This window comes from Oryctolagus cuniculus, chromosome 7, assembly GCF_964237555.1.
Source record: "Oryctolagus cuniculus chromosome 7, mOryCun1.1, whole genome shotgun sequence".
In the NCBI taxonomy this organism is placed as follows: Eukaryota; Metazoa; Chordata; class Mammalia; order Lagomorpha; family Leporidae; genus Oryctolagus; species Oryctolagus cuniculus.
Genome location: NC_091438.1, coordinates 109,102,263 through 109,128,520, shown reverse-complemented (window position 1 = coordinate 109,128,520; position 26,258 = coordinate 109,102,263). Strand labels below are relative to the sequence as shown.

Here is a 26,258-nt window from a genome sequence, read left to right as displayed (position 1 = left end):
GGGAGTGTAGAAGAATACTAGTTCCACAAGAAGGTTCTGGGAATCAGCAAACACTGGGGAACTTGGAGTATATTTCTCTATCTTGCATATTCCCAATGATACTGACCTTTGAAGGTTCTGAAACATTCTGCTTGCTATAAGGAATCTTGTTAGTACAGTTTTGTCCAAACATAGTTAACCACAATGTCTTCCTTCTGGTAGTACATCCAGTAACATCTTGTCCCACAGACCCACAAAAGAGATCAGAGCCAGGGCCGAAGCTGTGAAGTAACAGGTTAAGGCACTGCCTGCAATGCCAACATCCCATATGGGCACCAGTTCGAGTCCCGGCTGCTCCACTTCTGATCCAGTCCCCTGCTGATGTGCCTGGGGAAGCAGTGGAGAGGGACCCAAGTTGCACCCAAGTAGGAGACCCAGATGAAGCTCCTGGCTCCTGGCTTTGGCCTGGCCCAGTCCAGGCTATTGCAGTGAACCAGTGGACTAAAGAGCTCTCTCTCTCTCTCTCTCTCTCTCTCTCTCTCTCTCTCCCTCTCCTTCTCTCTCTATAACTCTGTGTTTCGAATTAAAGAGAGAGAGAGAGTGGGAGAGTGAGAGAGCAGAGCCAAGTAGGAGTCTCTGGTTAACTGGAAGGCACAGGCCTGAAGTCAGGACAGCTGCTCCTGTCTTGCATGACAGACCCCTCAAATACTTGAAGCCACTCTCAGTCCTTTTTCTCCACACTGCCCATCCTTGGGCCCTCTGATTATTCATTTCACATTGCTTGCAGCCCAAACACCAACCTCTAGGTGCTTCTGAGTTCTCCAGTGCCCCCTGTTGGAAGGCCATGCTGAAATCTTCTAGGTTGACCGGGCAAGTGAAGGTGGGGTGGGATGATTATATCTAGTGACCTAGTGACCTGGGCACTGTACTTTTCTCTGTATAACTTTTACTTAGGTTAGCTGTTAGGAAGTGTTATGATACAATGTAGTACATGAACAGTTGTGGATTGTTAAACCCTTCAAGCTTTTACCAGGGATCATTGGCCAAGAAAAATCACCCCTGTTGCATTTGTAGAATTGATTTCTTTGCACCAAAATACAAGACTTTATTCTTTGCTAAAATTTGTTATTATTCATTAGCCCGTTCAACAAATACCAAGTTTGTCATGGTTATCCATCCATGGTTTTATCTCCCCTCCAATATCTTTTATATACAAAGAGAGAGTGCATCATGTAGTAATCCACAAGGTCTTTCTCTGTTTGTAAAAAAAATAAATAAATAAGATAAACAGTTTGCTAAAGATAAACAATGTGTTAAAGATAAATGTTTTCAGAACAAGGCTGCAAGCCAGGGCTCTCCAGTGCTGTGAATGAGAGCTGTCGACCTTGTTTAAGTGAACTTTGGCGCTCCGTGTTTACACAGGAGGTGATTCCACCACCACGCCCCTTGCTGGTGACATTTCCAACAGGTCCTTTTGAGAGTTCCTCAGGGTGGCTGTTGGCCATCCTATGAGTTTTGAAATATTTGAATTCTATAGCTTCAGTGCAAGGTGCTTTGTTTCTGTGTTTTTCCTGGCAATAGCAGAGGCACTTTCTCAGGAACTTTCCAGAGTGGGTCGAGTGGGTCAAGAGTATTGGCTCTCCTGGCAATACGTACTTCTCCCTTGTTGAACTCAGTGAATCTGTAATTTTATTATTATTTACAGTTATTTCACTACTATCTATGACTCCACTGTGAGTTCCATGAGGATAGGAATCTTCCCTCTTTCTCCGTTGTATCCTTAGAGCCACACATAGAACCCAGCACAGAATAGGTGCTCACTAAATACTGTTTACTAGATTAGCAAGCCCAGCAGTTATTTGGTATCTTCCACGTAAGCAAATGGAATCCTGCTGCTCGAGAGGGAGGACCTTTAAATGTCACTGGGTGTCCTTTCCTGGCTGGAACCATAAAGGGCCAGGCGCTGCTTTCCTCCTTCGACACCCACCTGTCCTCTCACAGTGGTCTGGGGCTCTTGGGAGGACTCAACACCATTCAGCTCCATAGTCCAGGGCTGGAAACCCCAAGCTCTGTGTGGAAAGAGATGAGTGTCTGCATAAGATGCTTACTTGCAAAGAGGTGCACAAGAGTCTGACTTGAGAAGAACCAGCTCATCAAGTGGAAGAAGGAAGCAGTGCGTTGAAAGAGCAAGCCAAGAATACTGTATTACTAACATTACATGTTAGTCATACATGTAACACATCTTCTTTCATGGTGGAGAAACGACAGCTTTCTCACATGATTTTCATAACCACAGAGGCCAGGACACCTCCCCAGACCTCAGCATTGCAAACTCCAGGGCTAAGAGTGGATTTTTGTGAGAGAGTCAGAACTGGGGTGTGTGTGTATGTGTGTGTGTGTGTGTGTGTGTGTGTGTGCAGAACTAGACAGGTTGAACCTGCTGTGGTCAGCTGATCTCCTGATGCAAAGCTGTTGTCCCTCCTGACTGTGGGTGATGATGCAGGGGCTTGAGTGTCAGTTCTGTCTCACCTTGGACTTGATAGGAAATTGAGAGTGGACTCATTGAATGTCACTGTCCTCAGAGAAATGGGAGGACCAGGAAAGAGGAATGGGAAACACGGTTGAAAATGAACTTGGTGTCACTTGGCAGTATGCCAGTAAGTGATGATCTGATAGACTAGAGCTTAGCAGTATTTTTTTCCCTGTCCCATCTTTAAAGGGTGCTAGTGATAATGCATGATGCAGGAGAGATAAGTTAAAGAAATTGCTATTAATATTTTGCAAGTTTCTTATAAAAAGTCCTTCATGTTGCTACTTCTTTGCATCAACAAATTCCTCAAACTTTTAAGCTGAATCCCAGGTACTGGGTAAGCTTTGGAGACATAATGGTGAGAAAGGGCTTCTCATGGAAGGCTCCGTGAGTTTACCTATGGGGAAAAAGTCAGCCGTTGTCCAGTAATTACAGCTATGCACAGTGATAGCAGGGAGGTACCCAGGGCTGCGGGAGTTCTGAACTCAGGAGCACCTGGTCTGGTTTGGTGGTGCAGGGCTCAGTTTTCTATCAGGTTCTCTGCCCATTCCAGCTTACACAGATCTTGAATACAGTATTTCCCTGTAGGTGAAGCTCCCTAGGGAAGGTTGCAGCTTCCTGTATCTGGTGTCCCACACAGAATACCCCAACAGCGCTAGGCTTTGACCCTCCTCGGGACAAACGCAGTTCAGCAGTGCCCTGGGTGTCTGCCTTCCTCGCCTGAATGTGCTCACCCCGGCAGGGCAGGGGACAGGTCTTACTCATGCGAGTGTTTTGTTGTGTGCTTGAATGTGCTGACACCGAGTCATGTTTGTTGAGTGTGGGGTGAAGTTTGTGTTCAGACACAGATCTTGCCCTCAGGCACTCACTACCCTCCTCCAAAGGCACCTTCTGGAAAGGAAACCAAGTCCCACAGGCAGTCTCAAGGTAGTACAGGAGCAATTGCTATGTGGGAACACTCCTGGGGGCTGGAAGGATCTGGAAAATTACTGCAAGGCTCGCCTTCCTTTCCAAGGAAGCCATTTGTACAGTGGGAGGCAAAAGGGATGGGATTGCGAGCAGAGCAGGTCTGCTGAGCTGCCCAGCCAGGAAACCCCAGTGGGACCTGGCCCTTCAGTGTGGGCAGATTCTGCATGAACACTGACTGTGGGCCAGGCTGCTGTGGGTGTACCACTCGGAGCCTAGGGTAGGGTCTGATCACAGGGACTGACAGAAGCACAGAGCAAGGCAAGGAATGCATCCTGGATGAGGGTGGGGTTGAGATGGACATTGACTGCCAATTTCCAGGCAGGGAGAACAGCCTGGGAGCTGGAGGAGAGAGAGGCAGACAGACAGACAGACGCTGAGACTTTCAGAGAACAGTTTTTAGCTGTCACGTCCCTGTCCTCAGGCCTGATACCCACGGAGGCAGAACTGTGGTGGCTCCTGGGAGGCCCATAGCAGTAGATGTAACCTAATTCCTAAACCATTAGCTCTTGGCTCCCCCAGCAAGGGCTGACATTTTTCTTGGCTGAGACCCAGAGTGTGCCCTGACGGAGACGAGTCTGTACTTACCACAAGGTGCTGATTAGGCCCAAGTCGAGTGACAGGTGTTTGAAGATGCTGACGGGGCAGAACGGCGTGTGCTGAGTCTCGGAGCTGGGCCGCAGTGCAGGGACCCGGTGCAGAGCCCAGCACCACCCTTGTCGGGCCAGCATAGGCAGGCCTGGCCACCAGTGTTTCCCCAGTTTCACTATTCAGTGAGCTTGGTCTTTTTTCCTTCTGAAAGAAATGCAAACATGGTGGTCCAAGTAAGTCACATGCATTGTGGGGAAAAAGGAAGGAGAAAAAAATGCTCCGGATTCCCACTGCCCAGAGGGATTATATTCTGCTTTCTTCCCCAATATGTACAGCAAAGGAACATCATTTTTTCAAAGCTTAATAAGGTCAGTGGAAAAATATAAATATTCCCTAAAAGTTTTTTTAATTTCTCTCTTTATTCATAATGGTAGCTTGCATTCATATGGTACTTAACCATCTGTAAACTACTACCCCTACTTGCTTTATCACAGTAATTTCTCGCAATGGTATGAGTTTAGCATAATTCCCATTTTGTAGTCTAGGAGACTGAGGCTCAGAAAAGTGAAGTGACTTGTCCAAATTCAAATAGCTTATCAGGAACAGAGCCTCCAATTCAAGCGTTCTGATTCTTAAAAAGCAAAGCATTTTCCCATGAACCACAACTGTAAAAACAATAGTTTTGGAGACACACACATGCAGTGTTGCCCTTTTTGGCTAGAAACCTGTCACCATTCGTCAGAACACTGAAGGAAATGAAACCTACTCAGCCTTTCTGAGTATTTATTGAATTGCCTAGAGCTTTGGCACATCTAATGTGATTTGTGAAATTAATCAGAATATCCAAAGAGACTGAGGATCATTGTGAGTGGGATAGAATGGTTGTTTATGTTACCATAATATTAGGTATGTGATTTAGTTATCTCCAGTAACTTGGTGAGTGCTGGATGAGATTTTTACTTTTTATTTTAATTTCCACATGAAAGAAAAAAGACAAGTTCCTTACGTAGAGCAGAAACACTGCTTCCATGCTTTCCATCTAGCAAAGCAAAGCAAAAAAAAGTAACAGAAGGAAAAAAGAAAAAAATTTGATAAAAAAGGAGGAAAAATGGCCCATGGAGTACTGATAAATAATTCCAAGCTGTGTACTGCTGTCATGAATTCCCAGTACATCGGGGAAGCTGCCAGAACCTTGCTTCTCAGGAGGAACTGTTGCCAAAACATAGCCTCATTTGCAAAAGCTGTAAGAGGCAGGGAGCTAACTTGTTATTACTTAAAATAGCAGTAAAGGCAAATAAGTGTCTTTTATAATAAAACTGGGTAAACAAATCTAAAGTTCGTTATGTAAAGCACTAAAAATATTGCCTACTGTCTCTAGTTTTTGCCAGCATGCAAGTTTTAAGGACTGTTCCAAAAGTGGTGTCTCATAAGAGAGAATACATTTTGAAAGAAAAAGTAGTATATTTTTATGAACCAAAAAGAAAATGTTGCAGTAGTGGATTAGTTGATTGAGACATTTTTTCATGCACTTGCCTGCCATGTTCCCTGTGCTGTGCTAGTCACCAGACTCAGTTACAAGGATAAATAAGAGATGCCTCCAGGAAGCACATGGTTAGTGGGCAGAAAGGCTCATAGCTAGATGAAGGAGGCTCCAGGAGCGTGATGCCACCCCAGAGGTTTTGTACAGGCACATTAGCAGGGAGCTGGATTGGAAGAGGAGCACCCAGGACTTGAACCAGCACCCATATGGGGTGCCAGCACTACAGGCAGCGGCTTAACCCTCTAAGCCACAGCGCAACCCCTAATTTTTCTTTTTAAAAACAATGTGGGGCCAGTGATGTGGTGTGGTAGGTTAAGTCTCCCCCAGCTCCCTGCTAATGCACCTAGGGAAGCAGTGGAAGGTGGCCCAAGTAACTGCTTGGGTCCCTGCACCCACGTGGGAGACCCCGAGGAAGCTCCTGCCTCTGGCTTCAGTTCAGCCCAGTTCTGGAACATTGTGGCCATCTGGGGAGTGAACCAATGGATGGAAGACCTCTCTCTGTCTCTACCTCTCTCTGTCTGTAACTCTGCCTCTCAAGTAAATAAATGTCTTTTTTAAAAAATGCCAGCTTTTTATTATATTAATTCATTACCTGTATTTATTTCTTGTTGAATTTCTTGTTTATATTCTAGGCTGTTTTTATTTATAGTGAGTTTTTGCTTTTTTCTTATTACTATATAAGAACTATTCCTTTATTGAGTGTTAAACATCTACCTTATGGTTGTAGATGTGTTTATTTTTTAAAGTTTATTGATGGTCTTTGAATTTTATCTGTGGTAGTTTTACTACATAAAATGCTAATTTTTAAATAGGCAGATGTATCATTATTTTCTAAGGAATATTTCATTTGTCTTTTTTAATTTATTGTTGTTCTCTTTAACATATTTGTTTATTTTCACTTTTTTTGAAGGCAGAAAGAGATCTTTTACTCGTAAGTTCACTTCCCAAATGCACCAAACAGCTGGGGTCAGGGCTGGGTCAGGTTGGAACCCAGTCCTGGTCTACCACATCGGGGGCAGAGACCAAAGTACCTGAACCTGCTGTCTCCCAGGATGCATGTTAGCTGGAAGCTGGGTCAGAGGTGGAACCAGAATTTGAACCAGGCACTCACTCCAGTATGTGTTGTGGGCATGCCAAGTGCTGTCTTAACCATTGTGCTAAATGCTCACCCAAATACTGAATTTTTTAAAAACTGATTTTATTTATTTGAAAGGCAGAGAGTGAAAGGCAGAGAGACAGAGGCTTTTCATTCACTGGTTCATTCCCCAAATGCCCACAGCAGCCAAAGCTGAGCCACGTCAAAACCAGGAGCTGGGAATTCACTGTAGGTCTTCCTTGTGGGTGCCAGGGACCCTGGTATTCAGGCCATCACCTGCTTCCTCCCCGATTCACGTTAGCAGGAGGCTGGAATTAGGAATGGAGCCAGCACACAAGCCCAGTCACTCCATGTGGAATGTGGGCGTCTTAACTGCTGTGCCAAACCCTGCCCCTCTGTATACTGGGTTTGTATTTATTTATCACCTCCAAGATAGTAAATATATATATATAGTATTCAAAGGCTTCAGATTGTATAAATCAAGTTTTAATTCATCTGGGATTCTTTCTGGGATAGTGTTTGATAGGAAATAACTAAAGTCTTTCCAAGTTGTTTAACCAGCTATCCAAACATCATTTAGAGATGAATCCATTCTTTCCCCACAACCTTGAAGTGGCACCCTTATCCCAAACTCAAACTTCATATGTGCTTGCATGTTTCTAGGTGTTCTCTTTAGTTCCATTGAGCCAGCAGGCTATTAATTAAATAATTTAATTTAAAATAAAAATTTTAATTTAAAATTTAAAAATTTAATTTATAAATCTTCTAGAAATAATAATAATTATTATTTTTTTTCTTTTTTTTTATTTAATGAATATAAGTTTCCAAAGTACGAATAATGGATTACAATGGGATTATTATTTTAAAGATTTCATTTATTTATTTGAGAGGTAGAGTTACAGACAGTGAGAGGGAGAGACAGAGAGAAAGGTCTTCCTTCTGTTGGTTCACTCCCCAAATGGCCACAATTGGCTGGAGCTGTGCTGATCTGAAGCCAGGAGCCAGGTGCTTCTTCTGGGTCTCCCACGTGAGTGCAGGGGCCCAGCACTTGGGCCATCTTCTACTGCTTTCCCAGGCCACAGCAGGGATCTGGATTGGAAGAGGAACAGCTGGGACTAGAACCAGCATCCATATGAGATGCCAGCGCTGCAGGCAGAGGATTAACCTACTGTGCCACGGTGCTGGCCCCTGATAATTTAATTATTTAAACTGTTTCTGTAAGATTTATTTTGATTTATTTTTCTTACATTAATACTTTTTAAACTTTTATTTAATAAATATAAATTTCCAAAGTACAGTTTATGGATTACAATGGCTTTTTCCCCCCATAACTTCCCTCCCACTCGCACCCCTCCCATCTCCCGCTCCCTCTCCCCTTCCATTCACATCAAGATTCATTTTCAATTATCTTTATACACAGAAGATCAATTTAGCATATATTAAGTAAAGATTTCAACAGTTTGCAACCACACAGAAACACAAAGTGTAAAGTACTATTTGAGTACTAGTTATAGCAACATTAATACTTTTTGATTGCTGTACCATATTCTACTGAATTATTCCACTGACAATTTCATTGGCATTTGCCTTAAATTTCTAAATTGCTTTGACAGTCATCCATTTCTTCTCTGTATGATGTTCTTTACTCAAAATAGGTTGAGTATCCCTTTCCCAAAATGCTTGGGACCACAGCATCTTGAATTTTGGCTTTTTCTAGGTTTTTGAAAATTTGCATACATGCACACACACACACACACACACACAATGAGGCATCTTGAGGCAGATGCTCAAGTCTAAACACAGAATTCATTATGTTTCACATGCACCTTATATGCTTTTTGTTAAATTAAAATACTTGAGAGAAGCTTCTTGGGGGAAGGAAATGGTTTCTTTCAGCTTGCAGTTTGAGGGTTCACAGTCCAAGACAGGGTGGCCCCATTGGTCTGACATCTGGTGGAGGCTGGCCATGGCAGAACGTGTGCAGAGGAATGGCCACGTGATGAGCCAGGAAGCAGAGAGACTCAAGAAGCAGCCTTGTCGTGAGAGCTGCACTCAGAGGACAAGCCCTCGAGGATCTAAAGACCTCCCTCAGGAAACCCAGCTAATCAAGTCTCTAACCTTAATCCAGTCGTCATTAGCAAAATTGGGCCTCAAACTTCTGTATGAGCTTGGGGAGCTAAATGCTGTTCCAGCCATAGCATCCATATACCCTGAAAATAGTATGACACTACATTTTCAGTGCACCTGCATTTTGACTATGATGTGTCGCTGAAAATCAGATGTGACATTTTCCTGTAGTAGTGTCGTGTCCGTGCTCAAGAAATTTCAGATTTGGGAGCATTTTGGATGTTTGGATTAGGGACTCTCAATCTGCATATTATTCCCTCCAGGTACTCAAGTTGCCAGGAAAGTTTTATAACTTACTTAGTGGTTGCTGGATGCTTACTGGGTTCTCCCCCTCCCAAAAAATTTATTTTATTTATTTGAAAGACAGATTGATAGAGAGAGATAGACAGAGACAGAGATAGATCTTCTATCTGCTGGTTCACTGCCCAAATGGCCAAAATCACTGGGTCTGGACCAGGCCAAAGCCAGAAGCCTGGAACTCTGGTCATTGAGGCAAGTGGCAGGGGCCCAAGTACTTGGGCCATCTTCTGCTGCTTTCCCCGGCACACTAACAGGGAGCTGGATGGGAAGTGGAGCAGCCAGGACTTGACCCAGCACTGCCATATGGAATGTGGCTGCTGCAGGTGGTGGCTTAACCTACGGTGCCACACATCGGCCCCTGGATGCTCACTGTTGAGGATGTGCCCAAGTGTTTTGGAGAAGTCATGTTGCTCACAGCGGCTCGCTCTGCCTGCCAGGTTCCGACCACATTCGTGAGAAAGATGGGCTGTGGGCTGTGCTTGCCTGGCTCTCCATTCTGGCCACCCGCAAACAGAGTGTGGAGGACATCCTCAAAGACCACTGGCACAAGTTCGGCCGCAACTTCTTCACCAGGTGAGCTGCAGCCTGGTGAGGCAGAGGTGGGGCGGGGCGGCAGGTGGCTCTCGTGTGCACGAAAAGTCTTTCCCGTGTCCAGTAATAAGAAAGCCCTCATTCATTCAGCCTCTTCCCACAGGGGATTTTAAAAATCATTCAGTTAGGAATGAGACTAAGTTAACTTTGAAGTCAGCCATGAAGAACATGCCTGAAACATTTTACTAACATAATCAAAAAGAATACACATTCTAATAAGTATGTTCAAATATACTCATTGGGTGAACATGGTGATTATACTGGATCTGGTTTCTCAAAAATGGGTTAGAATTTGGTTTCTGCCCCTTACTAAACTGGGGAGTCATTTGACATCTCTCTGGGCTCCGTTGTTTCATTGGAGAAATGGGAACAGCGATCTCACTATTGAGAAGCTCGAATGAAATAGGATTCTGCAAGCATTTTGTAAATTCTGAGTCACCAAGAGTATGGACACCTTGGTTTAAGTTATGGGAACAATTATGAGTAGTTCCCAATCAACATTTCCTACTCATTAAAATAGATCCCCAAAGGCTGTGCGCTTGTCAGTACCGCATTCACTGACTGAACAACTCTTTACTGTCTACCTACTCTCTGCCAGGCACCAGGGATTCAGCAGTGAACCAAATGCATAATGACACTTAAGAATTCTTTTCCGTGCATACTTATTTTTTTTAAATATTACATTTTTTTAAACCAGTAATTTTTAAAAATCTTTCCAATACACGTTTCTCCCAGAAATGTAAAATCTAACAAAGTTTTTTCCTGGCCTTTAGTATTTGGACTGTGGAAAGGAAATATTTGCTGGGTAAAATATGCGTCTGTAGGAAATGTGTGGATAGAATTTCTCTGGACCTCAGTTGTCTTTTCTGTAACTGAGTGAGTTTGACTAGAGGACGATGAACTATTGCATTCCAGATGTAATAGTTCATGACCTTTGGATAGTCAGCAAAGGGTCCAACCCTAAGCAACCTGGGCTCCTTGATCAGAATCCTTATTAACTTTGGAGAAATGTATTGATCTCTTCTTCCCTCTAGTTATTCTTTTGTGGAAGACAGAAGTGATAACTGACACCTGGTACCACAGTAGCCCTGGGACCCAAGGCAAGAATCACTCTGTAAGAGCAGGCATGGAGTTTCAAGGACCTGCAGTTACACAGAAATAGGACCATGTCTGTTTTTGTGCCATGTGGTATCCCCAGACAGCTATCTCCCAGTAGACCCTGTATAAATGCATTTCAAATAAAGGACTGAGTTAATCAGTGAACAGTAGCCAGACTGGAATAAGGCTAGGGGAGCTCGTTCAGAGAAAGGGCCACTTTTGAATTAATTAACAGTCCCCATATTAAACTATTTTTAACATATTTTTATTAATTGTCAAATATGACTGCTAAACAAGTATTGTGGATCACATCCTTAAAATCTGCATTTCTAACTAGTTAAGACTCTAGTATACTCTCTTTATGGAACCAAAATGCTAGGTACTTTTGCACACATTGTCTCATGTTAACCTCCAAGGGGTCATAGATAAGGCACCTGAGATTCTGAGCCAAGGCAGCCAGCTGTGGTCGCACAGGCAGCGATTGGTAGAGGCTGTGTTCATAGCTAGTCCTATGTGAATGCGGTGCAAAGCCCTGATTCTTTCCGTTCCACCCCGCAGTACCTAGGATTTGGAAAGCATTTGCCTCGAACACCCAGAGGTCACAGATGTAAAGCACACACACCTGGTTGTAATTTCTTGCTGTTTATCATTTTAACAGGGGGAGAGGGCTGACTTCAAGATTAAGGGGACTGTTTTGTCCTTGAATCATAGAATAATGGAGCCAGAATGGGGGTTGGCCTTAATTCCCCAGTATTTCTCGTGTCTCACAGGTGTCATCTTGCACACTGTGAATTTGCTTCCCTATTGCAAGTAAATATGGATTCTGCTAACTTGAGCCTCTGAAAAATAACTCCCTCCAGAGGGTGCATGCCACTAGGTCAAGAAAAGCCACCTGCTAGAGTCTTCATGTTCATAAGATAGAAGTCAAGAACAATTCTCGGAGGAAAAGTAATTGGCATGAAATTTCATTTGCAGTGCACTCCTTTCCCCTGGCCCTTCTGCATCCACACCAGGCCTCCGCTGTCAGGGTGAATCCAAAGCACAGTGGACTTCACTGTACCCGAAAGGCGGGAAGCATCGCATCTGGTCAGCAAAACCTTGGCCTTGCCTTAGGAAGCTCCTGTGGAGACTGGAGCTTTCTTTAGCCAAGGTCGCAGCCGCCTCAGGCAGGTCCCAGGCCAGGAGCCATCCAAGCCGTCATCCTCATCCCAAAGAGGCTCAAGGAGTTTGGAAAAGAAGCAGCTAAGCCACATGGCAGATTTTTGAAGAGCTCTCTGGAGATAATGTTGCTTTTAACTCTGCCTCCTCGGGATGTTAGATAGGATCTCTCCAGCGCCTTTGAAGCACCTTAGAGCTTTATCCCGTAGAAAAGCCGAGACGGGCAGGTTCTGCCATTTCAGAAGCTCCTAACCCTTCCCGAAATCCTCCAAACCCTTTCATCCCCGGCCTGTTCAGTCCCCAGTGACTGACAAGCTCATGTGTTTTGCCGACTTCTAAAGTTCCGTGGTTTTGGGGGCGGGCCAAAGAGATGATGAAGAAAGTGCCGCTCGCCCTTGGTGTGGGCTGCAGTTAGCCCGCGGGACTCACCCTCTTTTTCTCCCAGGTATGATTATGAGGAGGTGGAAGCTGAGGGCGCCACCAAAATGATGAAGGACTTGGAGGCCCTCATGTTCGATCGCTCCTTCGTGGGGAAGCAGTTCTCAGCGAATGACAAGGTTTACACGGTGGAGAAAGCTGACAACTTTGAGTACCATGACCCGGTGGATGGAAGCGTCTCCAAAAACCAGGTGGGAGCAGATTTCCTTGTCTATAGGAGACAGGCCCCAAGGCTTTGTCTCTGAGGTTTCGAGGTCATTTTTCCTTTGCTGGCTCGTTTTTCTCCAGTAGCTGTTCTCAAAGACTTTTCTTTCTTTCTTTGTTAAATGTAAAAAAAAAAAAAAAGTGTTTATTTGAGATAGAGAGACGTAGAAAGAGAGAGATCATCGGCTGGTTCATTCCTCACATGCCTGCCACAGCTGGGGCTGGGCCAGACCAAAGCCAGGAGCCACCCCAAAGCCAGGAGCCACCCCAATCCCATGTAGGTAACAGAAATCCATTTACTTAAGCCACTACTGCCTCCCAGGGTCTGCACTAGCAGGAAGTTGGAGTCCCGGACCAGAGTGAGGAACTGGACCTTCTGTGGGTTCTGATGTGAGATGTGATGAGGATGTGGGTGTCTTACTTGCATCTTACCTAGTAGGCTAAATGACTGCCCACAACAGACTTTTCTGCCGAGTTTCATGTGACTGTCACATGCTTTTGGAGGGAACTTTGCCCTGATTCTAAGCAATCCCCTAATGACCTCATTTTGGGACCTTTAGCCTAGACCCAAGAGGAATTTTTGACCCTTCCAGAATTATATGCAGTATGCCATGTCAGGTATTTAGGAGCCCTGGAAATTAAAGACGGGAGAACTCTGGCCATAGGTATCAACTCTCTTTTCTCTTGACAGATTATTGCAGAATGACAGCAGGAGTGGCATTGTCATACATATTTCTTTCATGTGTGTTTCCAATTTCTAAAACAGAAGACAAACACAGGCAAGGCCTTCCCAGACTTAGAAATGTCAACTGCTGTTGTCCACAGTCCACGGGACGCAGCAGTGTGTAGCAGCATCCCACAGTTGAGACTCTGCCCCGTCCTGGATGTGGACAGACCTGTGAAGGTTCCCCTCATTGTGTGCCTGGTGCCCCAGGCAGCAGGCCGGGTCAGCCCTTCTTCCAGCCTCTTGTGGAAGGGACTCGTCTCTCGTAAGCTAGGAGCAGAGATAATCAAGAAGGGCACGAAGCCTTCCAGGTTTGCTTTTTCCTGATAGGTCCAGAATTTTGGCCCAGTCCTTTGGAAGGCATCCAGTCCAACAGGGTTTGCAGAAGATGGCCTGTGCAATTTGTTTTAGAGCCTCTCTCAGGAGAGCAGTGGTGGGAGGGTCTATGGAACCTGGGCACAGTGACCCGCAGGGCCTGGGGTCTCCCTCCTTCAGAATTCTAGCCTAGTGGCTTCTCATCTTCATGCCTTTTCACCATCTCTGAGAACCTTGAGGCCAGGCTAGATTATTATAAATTATGTCTGAGATGATTAGAACAAAAGAGGCCTGGGGCGGAGCAGGTGAGACCGAGCAGATCAGTGGGAGAACAAAAAGGCCAGGAAAAGGGACCCCCAAGTCTGCGCCGCATCTGACACCTGCTGGGAGAGAACAGGGGAGCAAGGGTGTGTGTGGGAGGCGCTGCTCTCTGTGCTTGGTAAGAAGGCAGCAGCTCCACGTTCTAGAACCAAACCTGAGCACTGGGGCCGGTGTTGGGATACAGCCGATTAAGCTGCGCGGATGACTCCAGCATTTCGTGTCAGAGTACCAGTTGGAGTCTCAGCTGCTTCGCTTCCATTCCAGTTTCCTCCTAATGCTCCTGGGAAGGCAGCCGATGGATGGGCCCCTGCCACCTACATGGGAAACCAGAATGGAGTTCCTGGCTCCTAGCTTTGGCCTGGCTCATACTATTTGTTGTGGCCATTTGGGGAGTGAGCCAGTGAATAGAAGATCCCTCTTTTTCTGTCCCTCCCTCTCTGTGTGTGTGTGTCCTTCTGCCTTTCAAATAAATAAATCTTTTTTTTTAAAATGCTGAACATTTAGGTAGGAGAGAAAATCTTCCAAAGTAGAGACAACATCTGCAATCAAGAAAAAAGAACTTAGAAGCTTCAGGCTGAAGCTGCAGGGGGAGGAGACTAACTCTAGGGTTTCTAGAAAGCACGAAATGTCAAGTGGAAATGAACTCCATCCTCTCGGGATGACTGGCTGGGACGTGTATTTTGCGTACTTCACCTGCTGCCTTCACTAATGAACACTAGTGATTGGCACCGTTAAGCACTGAGTAGGGAGGGGTGACAAACAGCAGGTGAGAAGCCGCGTCCTTCCTTGCAGTCTTTGGTATTAGGCAAAGTTCATCTTTGCATGAAGAATTTACAGACCCGTAAAGACAGGATCCGCAGGCGGCCAACTCACCCCACCCTCGTCCCACAGGCTGAGGAGTGAATACTCAGCCTTTCCTCCTGAACTAGGATCATTGAGGACCAACGGTATTGCCAGGGAGGGAGAAGAGGGGCAGTGGCTGGAGAAGGGTGGCTCGACACCGCCCGACACGGGGCCCCAGGTTGAGGCGGCAGGCGTCAGCAGGAGGCTGGCTGCCCCGGGGGCCTGCTCGGTAGGTCAGGAGTAGCTGCTCTGCCATTGGGCCAGGAGGCTCCCTGACGTCTCTATGAGGCCCTCTACCAGTGTTTTGTAGACGTCTTCCCCACATCTGCCGGAAACCTCTCCCGCCCTGCTTTCAGCTCATTCTGTCCATGTTTTCCTCCTGACCTGGGAGTTAGATTTCTCCATCTAGCAGCTTTGACTTACTTATATATTATCCAATCTGGAACGATGGGTCCATACCTCATGGGGAAGCCTCCTGTTGTCCAGTGTCACTGACATCAGGTCTCCCACATGGCCCTGGAAGTGTTCCTCCCATGTTAGCTAAGCCCCTGTTGCCTAGATGCAGTGAGAGGCGGACAGAGGGCAGACTTGTGAGGCCCAATTGTTGTCATTCATCAAGGATCTAAGCCTCCAGTTGGTCAATATGGGTGAAATTAGGTCTTCAGATAGATGCCTCTTAATTTGCCGGTCTTCAACCTCCCATCTGATGTGAGGGGAAAGAAATCTCCGTTTATCTTTTCCAGGGCTTGCGGCTCATTTTTGCAGATGGTTCTCGCATCATCTTCCGACTGAGCGGTACCGGGAGTGCGGGAGCCACCATCCGGCTGTACATTGATAGCTATGAGAAGGACAATGCCAAGATCAACCAGGACCCCCAGGTAATGCCCAGGCCCTCTCCCCTGATCAGTTTGTTCTCTCAAAGAGAAGGGTAGGGCTTCTACTGAGTTACCATCACTGATTTCTCAAAGGACCCGCAGGATATGAGCTACGCTTGCTGTCCTCCATGTCTCTCTCAGTAGGGCCTGGCAGCAGTGATAGATAACAACAATCAGAATTAACAACCATCTGAGCATTTACTATTGTGAGCCCATTCATGAATTAGCTCATTTCATTCTTAAATGAGGTAGACTCTATTCTCCTTACTCCACAGTAAGGAAACTGAGAACAGAAACCTTCAGGAAGAGCTAACACATTTGCATGCCTGGTACCTGGCAGGTTCAGGATAACTCATCAGCCCCTCATCTGCTGTCTGATCCGCCATCAATCATTCATCACTTGGCTTAGTCTGATCACTTGCTGTGGCAGAACACACACTGATTCTAAACTTGGCAGGGACAGAGAGACGCAGTTTCATGCATATTCATGGAAAAGTCTGTGGACTTGAGGCTACACCCAAAGATTCTCCATAAATATATCAGAGTGAGGCCAGGTCCCGGAGCGAAGGGTGGGACAGCCGCCAAAATGGGGAACCCGAGGGAAGGCAGTGATGCACAGGGGAGTTTCCCCAAGTGATGCTCCCTAGCCAGAGCTCCATGGCCAAAAACAGCGTAGGAGGTGTTCCAGTGCACGGCCACTTCTTGGCGATTCACAGCACTGCACCTTAAAGGCTCTGAGGAGACTTCCAGTAAAGACGCCTCTTCAGAGAATGTTTGTTAAAGGCCTGAACAAGCATCTTTCCAAAGAAGACATACAAATGGCCACCAGGTATATGAGGAAGGTGGTCAGTATCTCTAATAATCCGGGAAATGCAAACCAAAAACAAATTGAGATACCACCCAATGGTGATGGCTGTTACCAAAAAATCAAAAATAACAACCATTGAGGAAAATGTGAAGATCCTTGCATGCTGTTAGTGAGAATGTAAACTGGTACAGCTATTTTGGAAAACAGTATGGAAGTTTCTCAAAAAATTAAAAATAGAAGTACTATATGATCCAGCCTACCTCTTCTGGATATATGAGTAATCTCAAAGAAGTTCATGGAAAATGTGTGTTATGGAAATGTGTGGGTTTAAAAATTTTTTGCACCGTAATAGGTGTATCTTTTAGTTTCACTCTAGTATGAACTTTTTGAATTACCTGTATATATCCAAAGGAACTGACATCAGTATCTCAAAGAGATGTCTGCACTCCCAAGTTTATTGCTGCATTATTCCATGATATAGAACCAACCTAAGTGTCTACTGACAGAAGAATGGGAAATAGTTGTTTGATATTTGTGTGTACGTGTGTGTGTGTGTGTATCACAATGAAAAATTATTCCATCTTAAAAAAATAAGGAAATCCTGTCAAGTGCCACAACATGGGTGAGCCTGGAGAAAATTTTGTTAAGTGAAATAAGCTAGACACAAAAAGACAAATACTGCATGATCTCACTTACATGTGGCTTCTAAAAACAGTTGGATTCATAGACACAGAGAGGAGAGGGTTAGTTATATGGTGCAGGGCTGGGGGAAATGGGGAGAGTTTGGTCCAAGGGTATGAAATTTCAATTAAGTAGGACAAATGAGATCCAGATATCAAATGTATAACATGGGAACTGTAATGAATTATACTGTATTGTATATCTGAAATTTACTAAGGCAGTAGATCTTAAGTGTCCTCACTACCAACATCACAGCAAAAAATGTAAATAGGTGAAGAGACTGATATGTTAATTAGTTTGACTATAATAATTGGTTCTCTATATATGTATGTATATAATCAACACATCATGTTGTATACCTTAAATACAAGCAACTATTTTAAAATTAAAACCAACAGCATTTGTCATGCATAGTTTCCCACAAAGCCTTTTTGTTCTAACTCTAACAAAATTCCTATAAAACTCATTTGGAAACCCCTGGCATAATGGTTTTGAGCATAGGTTTCAGAGTTAGAGACATCTTGTTTTAAATTTGGTTGCTGCCACTTATTAACTGTGTATCCTTGGACAAATCCTTTCAATTTTGTGTGTCATGGTTTCCTTGTCTATAAAGTGGCAGACTGATGCCTAAGTCGTAGAGTTGTAGGGATTTAAGGAGACAATGAATGAAAAATGCTTGTGGGGCTGGTGTTGTAGTGTAGCAGATTGAGCCTCTCTCATACCACTGGTATCGCACGTCAGAGCGCAGGTTTGAGTTCTGGCTGACTGCTCCACTTCTGATCCAGCTCCCTACCAGTGTACCTGGGAAAGCAGCGGAAGTTGGCCCAAGTACTTGTGCTCCTGCTACCCCTGTGGGAGACTTAGGTGGAGTTCTGGGCTCCTGGCTTCAGCCTGGATCTGGCCTGGCCATTGTGACCATTTGGAGAATGAAGCAATGGATGGAAGATTGATCTATCTATCTATCTATCTATCTATATGTATATCTCTATACCTCTGTCTTCTCCTCTCCTTATATAATTCTGCCTTTCAAATAAATAAACAAGTAAATAAATAAATCTTTTAAAGTGCATAAACCCTAAGGCTGGCAATAGGATAAACTTTTGAGAAAGAGCCGCTCTTACAGTTCATTTTTTAGTCTAATTTTTTTTGAAAAATTATGGTAAGAACCATAATATTTACTATCTTAACTTAAGTGTATGGTTGAGTAGACTTTAATTTTATAAAACAAACCCTGCACCACTAAACAACGCTTCCCCATTTCTCCTCCCCCCATTCTCTGGTAACTCCAGTCTACTTCCTGTGTCTATGAAATTGGCAAGACACCCTCTGTAAGTGGCATGGTAGCTTTCTCTTTTTTAATATTTTATTTATTTATTTGAGAGGTAGAGTTAAAGACAGTGAGAAGGAGAGACAGAGAGAAAGGTCTTCCTTCCAGTGGTTCACTCCCCAAATGGCCACAATGTCCGGAGCTGTGCCAATCCAAAGCCAGGAACCAGGAGCTTCTTCCTGGTCTCCCACGCAGGTGCAGGGTCCCAAGGACTTCGGCCATTTTCCAATGCTTTCCCAGGCCATAGCAGAGAGCTGGATTGGAAGAGGAGCAGCCGAGACTAGAACCAGTGCCCATATGGGATGCTGGTGCCTCAGGCAGAGGATTAACCTACTACACCATGCCTCCGGCCCCAAGCATAATAGCTTTCATTATGGAAAGGGGGAGGTGAGAGAATGCTTGCCTTGTACATGTTTCCTAGGGGCCAGACTCCAGTTTTAATCATTGCCAGATCCCTGTTGTGTTGCTGGCATCCCTAAAACTTAAACCAAAGGCAGTGAAGTCTGCTTCCTAGACACTTTGAATATTAACACAAGAGGGCAGAAGGGAGGAAATTGTGTTTGTCTTCAAGATAAATGCTTGCTATAAGGTAGGTACAAAGAATCAATGAAAGATAAGTTTTTCTGACCCATGGACATCAAGAGGTGGTAAATGTCACTCGGGCCTGCTGATGGATTGGACAAGGGGAGTTGGAGAGGAAGGTATCGAGTTGATTGGTAGCTGTTCATTCCATATAACAGACAGCGGTGTGGGTTCCCTGGAGTTGGAGAGGAAGGACATGTATTTAGTTTTAGCTTGGAGACATGGGAACAGGCATGCGACATATGGGTTTAGAGCTCACAGGTGAAGTTAGGGCTGGAGCTATGGATCCGTGTTTGTAGAGGAAGTGATAGAAGAGGCTTTTCTCTTTGTGTCTCCCTCAGGTCATGTTGGCTCCCCTCATTTCCATTGCTCTGAAGGTGTCCCAACTCCAAGAAAGGACAGGACGCACTGCACCCACCGTCATCACCTAAGAACACAGACCAGATGATGTACGTCCCTCCGCCCCAAGTCATCTGATTGAAGAGCATGGACGGAAACAAAGTGGATAGGCCCCGACTTTCTGGGATTTGATCTTTACACTAACTGTTGCCAAACAGCGCGTTCGTGAGGCACTGCTGGTTGAGAGGCCCTTGGGAGCCACGTGGGAAGGAGGGAGGGGCCCCGAGGTTTCTGCTAACGTCAGTCCCTGATCCTGCCCTCCTGCACTGCCCCTGGGTGGGTGCTTGCCTCCTAGCCTCAGGTACCATTACACTGCTGTGGAAGGAGGAGGGTGGGCATCCACGAGAGGCCCCTTTCCATCCTGGGGCTATGCCAGTGCAGTGCCAGTGCCAGTTGCTTTCCCCTTCGGGAATCGTTCCCCCATTTACTGTTTACATTTTACCCAACAAAGTGCAACTTCTGGTGCCTTCTCTCCAATCAGTTTTTCCTCAGAGTGAGACGTACTCGTCTAGATTTCTGCCTTGTTTTGCAACATGGTCCCGCTACACAATTATTTTGGGCTATTAAAGCAAAATAAGTTGCTGTTGCTTGCTGTCTTTTTTTTTTTTTTTTTTTTTTTTACTCCTAAACTACAAAGTGCTGGTTTGATTTCAAAAAGATTTCTTTTTGGGGAGGAGGAGGAGATTAGTATGTTTTGTTTTAACGTCCTAGCCAGAAAACAAAATGATCTCTGTGCTAGGTTGCAAAACATTACACTCACAAACTGGAATTTTAAATCCTACCAGGGTTAGCTGAGCCCACACTCTTTCAAAGGTAGACAAATTAAGCTTGAAATGGTTGACTTGGAATGAGGGAAAGGAAGATGGCTTTCAGGAGATTTAAACGGTAAAGCTGGGATGCCATGATGCCTGTTGAAGGGAAGAGGCAGAACTCCCAGAATCTAAGAGAATTACTAGCATTTGGCTGGAAATCTTGAGCTCACTGGCATCTTATGCATCTTAGAACATCCATAGTCAGTCCATACATATAACACAGTAGTTAAAAGCATAGACTTGAGAACACATGAAGACGCCACTTAGGATGCCCACATCCTGTATCAGAGTGTCTGGGTTTCGGTTCCAGCTCCTTCATTTCTTCCTTTCTTTTTTTAAAGATTTATTTTATTTATATGAAAGGCAGTGTTACAGAGAAAAAGGGAGAGAGATCTTCCATCTTTTGGTTCACTCCCCAAATGGCCACAACAGCTGGGGCTGGGCCAGGCTGAAGTCAGGAGCTAGGAGCTGCATCTGGTTCTCCAACATGGGTGCAGGAGCCCAAGCACTTGGGCCATCTTCTGCTGCTTTCTGAGTACATTAGCAGAGAGCTAGATCAGAAGTGGAGCAGCTGGGACTAGAACTGACACCTTTATGGGATGCCAACATTGTTGGCAATGATTGGCAATGACTTAACCTGCTGTACCACAACACTGGCTCCAGCTCCTCCATTTCTTTTCTTTTTTTCTTCTTCTTTTTTTTTTAAAGATTTATTTATTTGTTTGAAAGACAGAGTTACATCTGTTGGTTCATTCCCCAAATGGCTGCAACAGCCAGGGCTAAGCCAGGCTGAAGCTAGGAGCCAGGAGCTTCTGGGTCTCCCACGTACATGGCAGGGACCCAAGCACTTGGGCCATTTTTACTGCTTTCCCAATTCCCAGCACATTAGCAGAGAGCTGAATTGGAAGTGGAATAGCCGTGACTCGAACCAGTGCACATATGGAATGTTGGCACTGCAGGCTGCAGTTTTAATCTGCTGAGCCACAGCCCTCGCCCCCTGCCTCTCCATTTGTGATCCAACTTCCTGCTAACATGCATCCTGGGAGGTGGCAGATGACAGCTCAAGTACTCGACTTCCTGCCAGTAACCTGGCCTACTCCTGGCTGTTGTGGGAATTGGAAAAGTGAGCCAGCAGATGGAAGCTCTATCTTTGTCTGTCTGTTGTTTTCTCTGCCTTTTATATAAGATGAAAATCAATCAATCAATAAAATTTTTGAAGCATAGACCTGATAACCAACCAACACAAATTTGAATGCTGTGTGGGACCGTGAGTCTCTGAATAGTACTCCCCTCATATTCAGAATGGGGGTGCGGAGGTACAGACATCATGGTGTAGCAGGTCACCACTGCTTGGGACAGCTGCATCCCATATCAGAGTCCCTGGGACACCGTGTTGCCTGTGCTTCCAATCTACCTTCCTGCTAATGCAGGTGGGAAACAGCAGATGATGGTCCAAGTACTTGGGTTCCTGCCACCCACATGGTAGACTCAGATGGAGTCCCTGGCTCCTGGTTTTGGCCTGTCCCAGCCCTGGCAGTTTCGCCCATTTGGAGAAAGAAGTAGCAGATAGAAGATCTTGATCTCTGTCTCGTGTGTGTGTGTGTGTATGTGTGTAACTGCCTTTCAAATAAAATGGAGATTAGGAACACTTATTCTGCTTTATGGACTTGAATGTTGCTCAACTGTAGAACTGTAAATAAAGCCAATAAGATCTCCATAAATAAATAAAACAAGGATAAAAATACTTGTAACTTTACAGAGTCATTGAGAACAGTGAGTGAGTATGGCTGTAGAAAGCAGTGAGCATCTAGTTCATGGTAAGTTGTCAAAGTAGGAACTGGGATTGTGTTTACAATTTTGCTTCTCGATTGTATAGGATAAACCCAAAGCTATAGTGCTGATATTTGTAATACATTTTATAGTTTTCAAGGCACTTCCACAAAGTCACTTGTCATATGGCAAAAAGGCAGCTCAGCCCTGTAGCTCCCCTTAGCCACTCAGTGTGGACTCCCCATTACAGGTGGCAGGATCTCTACCTAGAGTGAGATTTCCATGTTGCCGGTCAATAAGAGACTCCTACCCGGCAAATGGAACTGAGCTGACCATGATGAAGATTTCATTTGGAACATGAACCCCATGCCTGACACTCTGTAAGTGCTCCCAGCACTCTCTGAGGTAGCACTGCCCACTTTACAGATGAGGTCCAATTACTCACCCGAGGTGACAGACACCACTGGCAAGCAGTAGGTCCTCCCTGACACTGTAGCTCCAGCCCTCCGGGGTTCACCACTACTTCCCGTTCTGTCTCCTACTGATGGACTACTTCTAAGCTACCTCTAACTAGTGGAAGAAAGATGTGCAGATGCCCTTCATCTTCTTATTAAAGGGGAATCCTGTGTATCTTGGATGCCAAAGACTCTTGGTTTGGTACAATCGTTCTCTCAGGGATTTTGATACCTGAGTGCATCAACCAGCCAGAAAATAGGCATAGGCCCACATTGTGAGATGCATGGGGAGGAAAGGTTGTGTAATACAGAGTTGGTGCCCTCAAGCTGCCTGCAAGATGAGCTGGGAATCACGTCTAGCACAAATAAAAGACTATAGCATGTATGTTATGAGGTGTGTGGGCAGTACTTGCTGTTAGAATCCATATTTCAGCCGGCGCTGCGGCTCACTAGGCTAATCCTCCACCTTGCGGCGCCGGCACACCGGGTTCTAGTCCCGGTCGGGGCACCGGATTCTGTTCCGGTTGCCCCTCTTCCAGGCCAGCTCTCTGCTGTGGCCAGGAAGTGCAGTGGAGGATGGCCCAGGTGCGTGGGCCCTGCACCCCATGGGAGACCAGGAGAAGCACCTGGCTCCTGGCTCCTGCCATCGGATCAGCGCGGTGTGCTGGCCGCAGTGCGCCGGCCGCAGCGGCCATTGGAGGGTGAACCAACGGCAAAGGAAGACCTTTCTCTCTGTCTCTCTCTCTCACTGTCCACTCTGCCTGTCAAAAAAAAAAAAAAAAAAGAATCCATATTTCACGAGCTCCTGTTCTAGTTCAGATGTTGGGCAAGATGCTCTCCAGCAGCCTTCAAATGAGACACTGTTCCCATTTTAGAGTCAAGGCAACTGAAACTCAGCAGAGAGAATCTGCCCCAGGTGCTCAGGTCCATGTGGTCGCATTGGGATTTTGATCCTAAATCTGTTCACTTTCTTGACTCTTTTCTTCCTCCACGTCTGTTGAATCAGCTGCAGACACTCCCAGTTCTGTGGCCCCTGGAATGGCTTCAAATATTTCCTCTTTGTCCCTGATCGTAATCAGCTGCTTTCCCTCACCCCACTCAGCTGCAGCTTGGAGCTAAAAGCTCAGGGGAGGAAGAGGGAGGTGGCTGGAGTCATGGAGAATGGAGGTGGGCATGGGTAGGGGCTACCCTTCCTCCCTCTATGGATGCCAGAGAGCTACCCCAGCACGTGTGCCCACTGTGGGTGTGGGAGACAGAACTCTGAGAGGCTGGGCAGCAGCACACGGCCTGGCTTCCCTGCGTCCCGGGGCTGATGTGGTCTGTGAGTCAGGCATGTTTTCACTGGGGTGTGGCATGAACATCAGGGTGGAACTGTCTGGAACTTCACTTTCTCCTCCGCCTTGACATTCAGCTCTCATGTCTGAGAAGCCATTTCCTGTTCTGGGATGTTCCCTGGGCCCAGAAAACAGCCAGGCTTCCAGGGAAAGCAGAGGCCAACTTCTCTGCAGCGCTGGGGGTGTCATTCCCTGGGCCCTTCAAAGCTAGGCTTTGAAAACTGAGTCCCTCAGCTTTCACTTCCTCAAAGCTCACCCATGGTGCTGTCTGCAGCATTTGATGTTGATTCATTAGAAAGAAGCTGGTCCTGGGGCCGACGCTGTGGTGTAGAAGGTTAATCCTGTGCCTGCGGTGCTGGCATCCCACATGGGCACTGGTTTGAGTCTCAGCTGCTCCACTTCCAATCCAGCCCCCTGCTAATGGCCTGGGAAAGCAATGGAAGATGACCCAAGTGCTTGGGCCCCTGCACCCACATGGGAGACCGAAGGAAGCTTCTGGCTCCTGGCTTCAGATCGGCCCAGCTCTGGCCATTGCAGCCCTTTGAGGAGTGAACCAGTGGGTGGAATACCTCTCTCTCTCTGTGTCTCTCTCCCTTCCTCTGTAATTCTGCCTCTCAAATAAATAAATATATCTTAAGAAAAATAAAGCGGGCCTTGCTGCCTAAGAATCCTCCAGAAAACCAATTGCCCTGTGGGTAAGAGACACCGCAGTGGAGGGAATGTGGTTGGATCCAAAAGCAATGACAGCCTTTGTGCTGGAGTCCCTGCCTTCCAGCCTTCACCGGTGCCCTCTGATCCACTCTCCGTATCACTGGCTAAGTCCGTGCAAGTCCAAAGTCCTCTGTGTAGCCTGCAAGGCCCCCGTGACCTGCCTGTCACCTCATCAGCTTCTCCCCCTCCACTTCCTGTCACTCATCCCATCAGCTTGTCTCCCTCCACTTCCTGTCACTCATCCCACCAGCTTGTCTCCTTCCACTTCCTGCCTTGCATCCCATGCTTCAGCCAAGTAGGACCACCTGCAGTTCCCTGGGATTAACAGGCTCTTGTCTCGAGGCCCTTGCACCTGTTGTCTCTGCCTGAATCTCCTTTCTCTCCCCGCCCACCCCCATATTCCTGCAGCTCCTACTAGTTCCTTGGGACTCAACCTAGACCTCATTTCCTCCAAGAAGCTTTTTCTGAGCCTCCAGTGTCTGGTTTGGGAGCTTTTCATAGTGTTCCTAACGCACCTGGGTTCCCTCTTGCGTGGCCTTTATCACACTCTAGGTTAATCACCTGTGTACCTTCTGTTTCTCCTACTGCACCAGGCAGTGCTGGAGACCAGGGGCTGCCTTTCTCACCAGTGTTTATCCAGGACCTAGGCTTGTGTCTGGCACATGGCAAAAACCTCATTAAATACTTTTGGAATGAGTGAATGAAACCTACTATTTGCATGCAGAGTGTTTCATTATGCTATGACCTTCCTGACCTATGAGGTAGGATTATCTTAATTTTACAGGTGACAAGTGACTTGGCCAACTTTCACACCTAGGGCCTGGCTGACCAAGAACTCTTTCATAAAGCTGTAGAGATTGATGGTGAGGTCACCCAAGGGAGAGGGGGGGATACTAGCCACAGATGGGAGCTACGTATCATGATCACTTGGAATAAAAATTTAGATGTTAGAGAGCATTTTATCTCCCCCTGCTACAAAAACTAACTGGGAGAGGGTACAGTGTGGGCAGAGTTCCGTTGAATACAGAATGTGTTCACTTTTCTTTTGGAGTAGAATCAACAAAGCAGGACCCAAGCCCTGGAGCTCCCCTGAGCAGATTCACAGAAAGGAGCCCATTTGGAGTAAGGTGGCTGCCCTGGCCCTGGGCCTGCCCCGGCAGGCACGCAGCGTGCACTTCTGGAAGGCTGAGGGGACCTTGCTTTCTGCTACTGGAATAAAAACCATGCTCACAAATTGGTGTCCTGCTGCATAAGAAGTGAGGTCACCATCGACAGGACCATGCCTCATGTCTGTCTGTCTGCTCTCTGGGAACTTTTGAGGCCTTTTGTTTGTCTTTCACCAAATGTGAAAAACATGAGGTTGGACTTGTGGCTGGGGGCTGATACCTGTTTTCTAGAAAGCACGCTTTCTGCGACACATGGAGTGCTGCTCCCCACAGGCAGACGGGCGAATTGTGCAATCTACAGCAGCTGCTTCGTGGGGACTGTTGTTTTGGAAACGTTCTGTCTCCACTGGTTTCTGACTTCATTTTTACACCATGATAGGAGGGCTGTTATTATCCAAGACAAAGAAATGGAAACTGTGAGAACTGATGTGGCCTCTGCAGGGTCCCACAATCACGATGAAGCACACACACCACCTCCATCCACCCTTGGGATATTTTTTTCTTTTTCTGGTTAACC

The 26,258-nt window shown here is 46.0% G+C and overlaps 1 protein-coding gene across 1 annotated transcript in view; it reads left to right on the top strand.

The window, feature by feature from the left end:
• PGM1 (phosphoglucomutase 1) overlaps window positions 1-26,258 on the top strand; it is a gene marked incomplete at its 5' end in the record, with an annotated part of 56,408 nt that overhangs the window by 17,222 nt on the left and 12,928 nt on the right. The window contains 4 exon segments of the mRNA NM_001082316.1: window positions 9,567-9,702; window positions 12,422-12,605; window positions 15,565-15,699; window positions 19,436-20,049. Coding sequence (NP_001075785.1) covers window positions 9,567-9,702; window positions 12,422-12,605; window positions 15,565-15,699; window positions 19,436-19,525 — 545 coding nt within the window. The 3' untranslated portion in view covers window positions 19,526-20,049.